General features: G+C 45.5%; 1 protein-coding gene across 1 annotated transcript in view; it reads left to right on the forward strand.

Annotated features, from left to right (window-relative positions):
* ADAMTS18 (ADAM metallopeptidase with thrombospondin type 1 motif 18) overlaps positions 1–12139 on the forward strand; it is a 159341-nt gene that overhangs the window by 137146 nt on the left and 10056 nt on the right. Inside the window, exons 18-20 of the mRNA XM_088830827.1 lie at positions 2157–2283; positions 5988–6192; positions 7750–7935. Of these exons, the coding sequence (XP_088686953.1) occupies positions 2157–2283; positions 5988–6192; positions 7750–7935 (518 nt within the window). The remainder of the gene's footprint in view (positions 1–2156; positions 2284–5987; positions 6193–7749; positions 7936–12139) is intronic.

Raw genomic sequence — 12139 nt, forward strand, 5'->3', positions numbered from 1 at the left:
GAGGATTGGTATCTGCCAACAGTTTTCTTTCTTTCTGTTGTTTCTGTTGTTGTCAACTTTCCAGGGGGATTTAGAGAAGGTAGGCGATAGACAGTGAGAACACACGCCAGGCAGGCTTAAGGCCGCGAGCTAACACATGAAGGCAGTATAGTCTATCCCCCCAGGGGTGATGTCAACAGAATCTCTGCAGGCAAGTGGGTTCAGTGTGAGAAATGACCTTTGTAAGGAGGGAGGAGTCCCAGCCATCCCCTCAGTGAGCAGAAGGGAGGCGTCCTATTTCGACCTCAGAGTATCACCTATTTGTTGGTAAGTCAGTCTCTGTCACGCTTGCCCCTTTGGGAAGAAGGTGAAAGTCCGTGAATAAGTCCTGACATGAAACCAAAGCGTGAAGATTGGTCCCTTACTTTCTCATGCTCAGAGCGCCTGGTGACAGCAGGGGTTCCTACCATGTCCTTTCTGCTGGGCAAAGCGGGGCATCTTGGGACCAGAGAGAGCAGAAGTGGAGAAAATTAAGAAATTCTTGTCTCTGAGGTCTGGTCTTTAGCTGCCCATGCTAGTTAACAAAATAGGAGGAATACTTCTTTTTTAAAAAAGATAGAATAATTTTATATATTTATTACATTTATAAATATATTTTCATATGCATATTATATAAATATATTTAATATATAAATGATTAATATTTTAGTAATTAGTAATAAACAGGAATATTTTTTATTAATACACATTTTAAAGCAATATGCTATAAAGAAGGAAATAATCTCCCATGATCCTTTAATCAGCAGTAGCCAACGTCAGTATTTGGGTCTATATCATTCTATTCTTTTTCTCAAGCCAATGTAAAAAATGCATGTATTTTATATACTCAGACACACACCACACATATCACTTGATCTTTTTTTAAGGAACAGAAACCCTGCTTTAGCCATGTCTATGCTCTTTTTCTTGTAGTGTTTGAGCGTAATCAGTTGTTCATACACTGAATGGTCTTTAAGATCATTTTCAGTAATTTTGTGGTATCCAGGGAATGCAGACTTTCTTGGAAAGTAGAGAGAGTCCATATTCCATTTACAGGGAATAAATACAACCAAAGGGATGACGTTGGACAAATGCATTGTGGGATTCTCCCTTGCCTTGAATTAGCAGCCCCTTCATGTGACTCACAGGCCATGGTGTGTCTAAGGCGTAAGAGGAGTCCAAATGAATATTCTCCAGAAGCAAACTCTTAACTGTAGAGAGTCCAGATGTTTTGATCAGTTCCTCCGGAACATAATGGAGTAGGAAATGGCAACCCACTCCAGTGCTCCTGCCTGGAAAATCCCTTGGACAGAAGAGCCTGGTAGGTTACAGTCCATGGGGTTGGAAAGAGTTGGACATGACTGAGCGACTTCACTTTCCTTTTCCTGAATATAAACCCACTTCAACCTAATCATTCTAGCAAGAGTGGCTTTTCATTGTTGCTCAGATTCCATTTTAAAGAAAAGTCCATGTGAATAAAAACAATTAAAAGAGGAAGCAGGCTCCCTTTATGGGGAGCTGTCAAATACAGTTACTCATCGAAAACTGTACACCTCCGATGAGAGGTCCTAAAACGAACATTGAAAGCCAGGCAGTAGGGTGAACAGACAGAAAACAAAAAACAGAGTCGTAATGAACAGGTATGAATACATAGTCAGTGAGTGCAAGTTTCCATTTATATATGCACAACAGTCTTATGGAAGTAAAAGTGCTTCATGAAAATGCAGAATCTTAGAGTTTCCACAGTTAATTCACCCATGATTGTTCTTTGAAGAGCATTTTTCATTAGATATGTGCAATGTAAATTAAAGCTTGTGTGACATTTCCCTATACAGCTGCCCTGTTTTCAAAAGGTCGTTTTTATCACAGTATGATTCTAGAATCCATGGTGGTCTTGAAAACTAAGAAGCTGCATGTTAAAAATATTAAACTATGTAAGCAGTTATTTTGGGGGAGGTGGAGATAGAAGTGGGATTCGCATGTGTTGTAGATGTTTTCAAATAAAGTGTTTTCACACAATATTTGGATTCTGTCTTCAGTAAAACATCAGAACCCTGGTACATGGGAAGCTAAACTTGGAAACTAAATGGCATTGGTTATCTGTAGTTTTCGCTTGGTAACTTTTGATGTCTTACTAGGTTACATAAGTGTCAAGGCCGTTTGCTTACGAGATCAAAACACTCAAGTCAATTCCTCATTCTGCAATGCAAGAGCCAGGCCAGCAACTGAACCCAAAATGTGCAATGCCTTCTCCTGCCCTGCCTAGTAAGTCATCTGGGAATGTCTCTCTGGTTGCACTTGTACGTGTGTGCTTTATTGTTGATATGAGATGACTGAAGCCACTGTCAATGCCTCTGATCAAAAGTGATTCAAAGATAGAAAGAATAACCCTCACCCCCTAAAAAGTCAACAGAAGAAAGAGATGATAGTTGGCATTAAAATATGTAACTTGAAAAACACAAATTTACTTTAGACGCTCAGACCCTGTCTATGCCAGTGTAATCCTGGGGTTAAAAAAAAAAAAAGGCATAAAAGCATCTTTTTTAACCTTTAGAGACCCCTCTTCTCTGAACTAAATCAAACAGATATTTAAATAACACAGAAACCTATAGTAGCTAAATTTCCCTGCGGTTGTGCACTCAACTTTTAGAGAGTCGTCCAAGAATTTAAAAATCATATTACTGTGCAACCCGTGAAACCTCACATCCAAATTACACAGTAGCAAGACAGAAAGTCAGAAGACAGGACTGCAGACCGAGTGGTAACCCCGTTTTTGATGCAGACACTCTGTGGGGATCTCAGTGGGTTTGCAATGGGATTGATTTTAGCCACGTTATTGTTTGAACACTAATTTTAAGTAATGTCCCCAAGCCAAATGGAGTCTCTTCTGGTTTGATTTATCTTCTGCCAAATGTATTTATATAGAGTTGACAGAGCTTCCTTTAAAGCAGTGCTGCACTCACTGATCTTTCTGATCATCTTAATAAGCAGTGTTTGCTTTGTGGTGATGCAATTATATCGTGCAATCTATTTTTCCTTGTAAAGAGTGTATGTCATAATTGTTTGGGGCTTCAGCTACCCACCAATACCCTATGCCCAACTGTCAACTCGGGTTTTCTCTTGGAATTTGGAACCAGCTGTATCCTGAACACAAAAAGGAGAAAGAAATTTGAGGGGCTTCTGTGGATTTATCTCTTTCGCCAAGAAATGTCTGGCTCTAAACATATCCAGTGGCCCTAATAACCAGTGTTATCGACCCTTGTGGAATAGTCTGTCCTTTAGATGGGTTTGTGTATGTTTACATACATGTAGGGATTGTCAAAACACTTGAATGGCAAGCTGCTGTCTTCTTATTTAAAGCCTCCTTTCCACCATTGTTGACCAGCCCCATGGACTATACAGTCCATGGAATTCTCCAGGCCAGAATACTGTAGTGGGTAGCTGTTCCCTTCTCCAGGGGATCTTCCCAACCCAGGGATCGAACCCAGGTCTCCCGCATTGCAGGTGGATTCTTTACCAGCTGAGCCACAAGGGAAGCCCAGGCAAAGACAGGGACCCCGTTCGTACGTACATCCATGAAGAGGGAGAGAGCATTGGTCATGCTTAACTCCTAGAACTTCCCTGATGACCCCATGTACTAACTGAAACAGTATTCTGTGCAGTGACAAAGTTCTCTGGCTATTTGAAAGCAGAGCTTCCCCTGCAGTGACTACAGAGCTGGAGTGGTGGAATGGACAAGCTCTTTCACTGTGTTTCCCTTTTTGCCACCTCTTACTTATTTCCTGTTGAGTAATGGGATCTTTTAGGGACTGTTCTTCAGCAGGGACATACTAAGTATCAGGCCTGAGACCATTAGAATTCTAGGGACAGAGGCGTCCATCTGATCTAAGCCCATTATTTTCCCTGTAACAACCATGCGATATGCCCTGAGAGCAGGCCAGGTCCTCAGTCCAGGACTGGAAGACGGAGATGAGTATTAGTCGTTCCCCCGTCAGTGAGCCCACCACCTACTGGAAGAGGTGGATGTGCAAACAGATGACTGAGATGCCGTGAGATACAGACTCTAAGAACGACACGTGTGAAAAAAGTGGTAAAAAACACTGCTGGTGGCCCAGGGGTCAGGACTCCATGCTCCCACGGCAGCAGGCATCACAGTTTGATCCCTGGCTGGGGAAACTAAGATCCTGAAATGGAGAGTGAGCCTGGGGCCCGATGTGGAGAACCAAGCGGGCCACAAAAAAGTGTGCTGTGCTCTTTCTGGTTCTTTTCCAAATTCATCATATTTGCCACGTAAGGAAAGAAACTTGAATTTGGCAGACAAAAATGCCACCCGTATCAGTCAGTCAGTCAGTTCAGTCACTCAGTCGTGTCCGACTCTTTGCGACCCCATGAACCACAGCACGCCAGACCTCCCTGTCCATCACCAACTCCCGAAGTTCACTCAAACTCATGTCCATCGAGTCAGTGATGCCATCCAGCCATCTCATTCTCTGTCATCCCCGTCTCCTCCCGCCCCCAATCCCTCCCAACATCAGACTCTTTTCCAGTGAGTCAACTTGTCGCATGTGGTGCCCAAAGTATTGGAGTTTCAGCTTTAGCATCAGTCCCTCCAATGAACACCCAGGATTGATCTCCTTTACAATGGACTGGTTGGATTTCCTTGCAGTCCAAGGGACTCTCAAGAGTCTTCTCCAGCACCACAGTTCAAAAGCATCAATTCTTCGGCGATCAGCTTTCTTCACAGTCCAACTCTCACATCCATACATGACCATGGGAAAAACCATAGCCTTGACTAGATGGACCCCCCATATAGGCAAATGTTAAAACCAATAATCTCATGATAATAGATTTCTTTGCCTCTTACTGGAAGATATAATGTTGTACAAATATAAGGAACCATTTGTTATCACCTTTCTTTCACTAAATTAGATAACATGGATTATACAATGTTTTAGAATACTTGTAATCCTAGAACTTGTATGGGAACTTCTCTAGACCAACAGAAAGGTGTTTAACCCCACAACTCAGGCTTGGGGGTGGGGGAGCCAGAGCAAAAATCGCAGGACTAGGCAAATGCAGTAATGCAGAGGTATAACAAAAACATATTTGATCTTCGTGATGTTTTATGTCTTCAAATAATACGTAGAACATTTGTGAACAGTTTTTGGTCTCTGCTGCTTTGAAATGTGTCACCATCTGGTGGATCTTTTTAATGCTAGGCCTTCGAATCAGACAAATCCAAGGTGGTTGTTGAAAAGGATTCACGGTTTCAGATGATCACTCTTTAGTGTATACCAAGTCTCAGATACAACAGCTGTGAAAAAAGTGAGCTCAAAATCTTGAAATAAGGAACTTGAGGTTATACCTCCAACCCAACTGTAGAGTTTAAGACTAACCAGAAAAAGAGGTTGGGGGAACGGCCTACTTAGAAACATTCTTTGAGAGACCCTCTCTCAATGTGTCTCTCTTTTGCATGTGTGAGCACGCACGCACACACACGCGCCTCTCCCTTCTTCATCGATTGTGTCAATAGTCTCGTTATTATACTTGTATTAACTGCTATTGTAGAAATGATCAGAAAGTATTGCCTTGATGTGTTCACACAGCCACCACTTCCACAGGCAATTTCATGGGAAGAGCCTGCTTCATTCATTTTTTCCAACCCTAATGCATGGGAGAGTCTCTGGCACAGGGTTTAAGATCCCAGTAAATTATACTGAATCACTCAGAGTTCCAAACAGCATGCACTTCTTCACCTGTAGATGGCAGGAATGTATTTTTCCCCAGAACTATGGGGTAATAGACCTTGTAGGCTTGCAAATCTATAGAAGAAGAATCAGTTATTGGTTGTTGGTTCTGCAGTGGAGCAAAGGCTTCCAGCAGGTGGCTAATCTCTCACAGTAACTGCTTTGACATAGATGATGCAGCGTCTTAGCTTCCCTGGAAGTAATCCCGTCTCTCCCTGAAAGCTGGAAGCCGGGCGAGTGGAGCGCCTGCAGCAGGTCATGTGCGGGAGGCCAGCAGAGCCGGAAGGTGCAATGCGTCCAGAAGAAGCCCTTCCAGAAGGAGGAGGCGGTCCTGCACTCTCTCTGCCCAGTGAGCACGCCCACTCAGGTTCAAACCTGCAACAGCCATGCCTGCCCTCCAGAATGGAGCCCTGGGCCCTGGTCTCAGGTAAGCGGTATTACTGGAGTCGTGAGTCCCATTCCTCGTGGAAAAACAAGGTGATGAAAATACAGGTGGTGTCTCTGCTTTCCCCAGAGGATCTCAGCTGTTTGCACCTTCATGGGAATCACACCCAGTCATGTGAATGGGCATTTTAATTAGCATTTTTTGTGATTTTTAGCCTTTTTGGTGATGGTCATGCTACCAGATAGGTGGTGCTAGTGGTAAAGGACCCACCTGCCATTAGAGACCATGGCCCTTGAAACCATTTCAGAAGCAGATGAAAAATTTTACCATTCTGGAAAAAGAAAGTCACAAATATAAAAAAGAATTCTATTGAATAAGAATTAACCACCTAGATGTTAGCACCATGAATGAGTGACGTTCCGTGGTGCAGAGCCATCGTCTGACATCAGACATATTTGCTCATCTCTGCAACTTGACAGGTGGCTGACTTATCACATGACTCTCAGACGCCTTCCCTTTAAAATGGGATAATAGCAAGAGGACCACTGGGAAGTCTCATCCTTCATATTTGTAAGGGAGAGGGAGACAGGATGCTGACATTATCAGACTTGGCCAACCACAACAGAGAACATTCATTTAATGCCTTCTGCAGTATTCTTGCCTGGAGAATCCCAGGGACAGAGCAGCCTGCTGGGCTGCCGTCTATGGGGTCACACAGAGTCAGACATGACTGGACTGATGCGACTTAGCAGCAGCAGCAGCAGCAGCATGATGATACACTTGAGTATATACCAGAGCCTTTATCACATGACCCTCTAACCACCCCATGAGATCACTTCTGTCCTGGCTTTCAGAGCTGTGGTTCAAAAGCTGTTGAGATCACTTAGAAGACTTTTGAACCACAAATCTGAAAACCAGGGAATAATTTGCTGCCTTCCTTATTTCACAGGTCTTATGAAGGTCAAGATGGTAGGAATAGAAGAGCATTAGCTGGCCATGCAAAGTTATTCCCAAACATTTGCTGAGTGTTGACTTAATTTTCCCTGAGAGTTAGCACAGTGCCCAGCCTAGAGACAGCAGAGGACAAGACAGACAGTAGAGCAAGGGCTGGACACCCCCAACCCAGTTTATGAGCGCCATAGTCTGTGGCCGTCGCTGTCAGACATATTATACTTCTATGATTGCCCTTGTCTGAATCACTGAAAATCCTCTTTAGCCAAATGCCCAGACCGACTCTGCTTTGTGCCAGAGAGAGACACAGTCCCAACAAATAGGCCTTGGACCGTTTTCCAGGTTGTTATCATGTGTGCTATACACAGAAACCCTCTCTTCTCCATGAAGACTAAAACCTGTCTTCAGACCTGGGACAACACAGCAGCCCCTGAGTGTTCAGATTGTTGAAGGAGATGCTAATCTGGACTCAGAGTCTCTGGATGGAGGAAAGATTTCTTCTGCTGACTACAGGAATTTTACTGGCCGTTTGGTCCTGGTGCTTAAAAATAGCTTTGTAAACCCTGCATCAATGCTTTTCCAAGCATTCACCTGCAACACGGTCACTGGAGACAGGCATCTAATGGCTTTTTCATTTTTAATCTCGAGTGTTCTAAGACCTGTGGGCGAGGAGTGCGGAAGCGAGAAGTCGCGTGTAGACGCGCTGCGGGGGCAGAGGCCGTGCCCGAGAGCGCGTGCGCCGGCGCCCCGAGGCCGGACTCGCAGGAGGGCTGCGTGCTCGGACGCTGTCCCAAGAACAGCCGGCTCCAGTGGCTCATCTCTTCGTGGAGTGAGGTAGGAGGTCAGATGCACTCCTGGGGGTTTCTGAAATGCTCAGCTCATCTACCAGCATCCGGAGGCTTGCACACATATACCAGGTAGCTACTTACTGTTCATCCCTCCCTACTGATTTCTCCATGAAATCCCGATTGTAAAACACGCATCTCAGTGATGAGGCAATGCCTGGTCGGTTGAGGTACTAAACTGCAGAAAGAGTGTGTATAAAAATACAGGTATGGCGAGCGGAGTGCTGTGATGGGGTCTGTGATTGCCTCAGAGAGCTTAAGCTTGGCAGAAGAGATTTCCCAGGGAGTGTGAGCCTGAGGGATGAGCAGAAATCCGGCAAAGATGGAGTTGGGGCTGTTCAGACAGAGGGTGCCCCCTGTATGGGCAGAGCTGGGAGAGTAGGACACAGGAGGAATGAATTGGGATGGGTAGATGCTGGAAGCTTCTCAGGCACAGATCGTGGTCCTGTGGGGTGGCAGACTAGAAATATATCCTGTTAACATTGGGGGAGCTAATTAAAAATTTAAATAAAGCAGTGGAACAATCAGGGTTTCATTTCAGAGAGAGGATCCCAAGCCCAGAGCCAGGAAAGGCTCCCACATGGATATTGCAGGGATGCAAACGAAAGATGAAATGTTTCAGGGATGGAGGAAAGCAGCGTCCTCGAGAGCCTTTCTTTCTTTCTTTCCTTCTTTGGAGGATAATTACAGTATTGTGATGGTTTTTGCCATACATCAGTATGAATTTGCCATCGGTTACATGTGTCACTTCCATCCTGAAACCCCTTTCCGCCTCCCTGCCCACCCTATGCCTCCAGGTTGTCACAGCACCAGCTTTGGGTACCCTGTGTCATCCGTCGAACTCGCACTGGTCATCTTTTTTACATGTGGTGATATTTACATTTCAGTGCTGTTCTCTCAAATCATCCCACCCTCTCCTCCCACCGAGTCCAAAAGTCTGTTCTTTACGTCTGTGTCTCCTTTGCTGCCCTGCACGTAGGATGGTCAGTACCATCTTTCTAGATTCCATATATATGCGTTAATATACAGTGTTTGTCTTTGCTGAGAGTTCTTAAAGAGGCCGGTGGGCACCTTCAGGCATCTGTTGGGCAGGGAGAGGGAAGTCTTGAAGATGCCTCCTAGACTCCTAGCTTGGGACACTTACTTGAGTTCTCAGGCAGAGGAAACTGAGCAGAGATCAAACTGGAAGTAGGCATCAGTAACCCCTAAGGCGAGGTCTCTGCTCTTAAGGAGTCCACAGTCTAGTGAGCAGGACAGAGGCCGAGGAAGAAAAAGGTCACGGTGGGGACTGGGGGCGGGGTCCGGTGGAGGAGGGGCCGCTGTCCCAGCAGCTTCCCTTCCGTGTGGCTTGGTGCAGAGCAGGGCGCCTGTCTCTCCCCTCCCCACTCAGTTTCTTTAAGAAACGTTATAACCAAATGGCTCAAGGCTTGGGCTTGAGTCAGAGGCAGCCCACTCACAGGCAGCCTTCAGTGATGACTCCAGATCCGACCTCGGGCTAAACCTCCCTTTCCTCGTCTGCACGGTGGGGCCAACACTTGCAGCTCCCTCACAGAGCTGCTGCAAGTACGAAGCTCGGTGTTATCCTTCTTTCTTTATTCTTATTGAAGTATAGTTAATTTACAATGGTGCGCTAAGTTCTGCTGTACAGTGCAGTGACTCAGTTATAAACACGTACACACTCTTTTCTATGTTCTCCATTATGTTTATCCTGGGAGACTGGATCTAGTTTTCTGTGCTGTATACAGTAGGCCCTTGTTTATCCATTCTAAATGTAATAGGTTGCATCTGTGAACCCCAAACTCTCAGTCCATCCCTCTTCCTCCCCCTTCCTTTTGGCAACCACAAGTCTGTGTCTGTGAGTCAGTTTCTGTTTCGTAGAATTCTTTTGTGCCATATTTTAGATCTCACATATAAATGATAATGTATGGTGGTTGCTTCTGTCTTTCTGACTAACTTCACTTAGTAGGGTGATCTCTGTGTTCATCCATGTTGCCACCAGTGGCATGATTTCATTCTTTTTTATGGCTGGGTTGTATTCCATTATATAGATGGACCACATCTGCTTTATCCATTCTTTCTTCCTTTCCTTTGTCTGGTGGTTTAATGATTTCCTTTTAGTTTACGCTTGTGTTCTTTTTGGTTTCTGTGAATTATACTATGGTTTTGATTTGTGGTTGCCCTGTTTTTCAAGTATGTTAACCCCTCCCTGTATCTGCTTGCTTTAGACAGGTAGTCATAGAGGCTCAAACACATAAAAAAAAAATCATCTTCTTCCTCTCCTTTCCACCTTTTATGATTTTGATGTCCCTTGTTTTCCATTTTCTTGTGTATCCTTTGTTGCTCGTTGTGTGTGTTGCTGATCTCACAGATAGTTTTTTCCTTTTGTTCTGTATACTGGCTAATTCAGGTGGATTTACTTTCCGTTTGTGATTTCCTCTTTCCTGTATCTTCTTACTGCTTTTCTGTTTAGAGAAGACCTTTCAGAATTTCCTTTATGAGAGGGTTAGTATTGCTGTATCCTTTTAGCTTTTGCTTGTCTGAGAAATTCTTTATCTCCTTCCATTTGAAATGGTAGCCTTGTGGGTAGAGGATCCTAGGACTTTGTGGCCTGAGAACACAGGGGCAGGGAAGGATGGTCTGATGGCAGCCTTCTGCGCCTGGCCGCGGTGGTGCCTCGCCTCTCCGGTGGAAGGCAGGCGGTGAGGCACACTTCTTCCATCCTCCCTTGGTTGCGGTCCACTTACCCATCAGCCCACCACCAGCCCTGGCCCTCCCCCAGGTTTGCCTCGGGAGCCGAGCCTCAGGGCCTGCCCAGCCCCGCAGGGGAGCGTCTGAGGCCGGCAGTGCCGGGTGGTCTCTCTCCGCTCTGCCCTCTACACCCTGTGTGCTGCCCCCTCCTTCAGAGTGCGCCTGGGTCCTGGGTGACCTCCCTGCCGGTGGGGGGCTTCCCGGGGTACAGAAAGCTTCCCCTTTCGCAGCGCCCTCCCCAGGTCCTGGCCCAGTTCCTCTTTTTTTTCTTCCCCTTTTGTCCTACCTGGTTTTGTGCAGATTTTCTTACCCTTTCGGAGGTCTGAGGTCTTCTGCCAGCATTTGCTAGATGCTCTGTGAACTCGTTCTCCATGTAACTCTAGTTTTGATGTCTTCGGGAGAGAAGGGGAGCACCACGTCCTGCCATCTTGATCTGATCCCTAGCCTTCATGACTGATGATGGTTATGCTGATGTCATTTCTTACTGCTTTATGCAGTTCATCAAAGCCCTGTACAGTATCCCATAATACCATTTAAAATAGTTAAAAATGGGTTTTCTCTAATGCCATTTGCAGCCACATGGATGAACCTAGAGACTGTCGTGATGAGTGAAGTAAGTCAGAGAAGAATATCCTGTGACATCCCTTCTATGTGGAATCTAAAGACAAATGAACTTACGAAATAGACTCACGGACTTAGAGAATGACCTTAGGGGTTCCTAGGGAGAAGTGATAGTGAGGGGGTTTGGGACCGACCTGTACACACTGCTGTACTGCGAATGGATGACCAACAAGGACCTACTACTGTAGAGCGCAGGGAACTCTGCTCGGTGTTACGGGGCAGCCTGGATGGGAGCGGAGTTTGGGATACATGTATACATATGGATACGTGTATTCATATGGCTGAGTTCCTTTGCTGTTCACCTGAAACTGTCACAACATTGTTTATCAGCTGTACCCCAATACAAAGTTAAAAGTTTTTGAAAAGGAAAATCTGTATAGTGGAAGTAGGGAAATATTTCAGTAGCATTCAGTCACATAAAAAAAAACAAAACAGGTTTTCTCAGACCTATCTCATCAGCCTCCATCCTCTTTTTGTTTTTCCTGCCATAACGCAGCTTCAGTGTATATCCGAGCTGAAGAGAGAGGCAGGTAAAGATGAAGGACAGTTTCTTGTTATCTGTGGTTCTTCCCCTGAACTGCCTTAAGCCCAATCCCTGTGCCCTGCCTCCTGCCCTGGACATCTGACCACCACACAGTGACCCTGACCTCCTCCTCTGCCGGTCTCGTCTTTCTCTGGGGCTCTGTCTCGCTCACCTTGTGTGCCGTGTCATGGCAGGGCCTGACTTTATTTTGTGGTGCTGAGCCATGCTGTGACCTTGGGAAAGTGACTCCAATCCTCTGGCCTCTGTAGCATGCAGGACTTGAGGCCCTGCCTTCAGGAGC

The sequence above is a fragment of the Moschus berezovskii genome, chromosome 22 (genome assembly GCF_049115385.1).
Source record: "Moschus berezovskii isolate FMDL1 chromosome 22, NW_MosBer_1.0, whole genome shotgun sequence".
NCBI lineage: Eukaryota > Metazoa > Chordata > Mammalia > Artiodactyla > Moschidae > Moschus > Moschus berezovskii.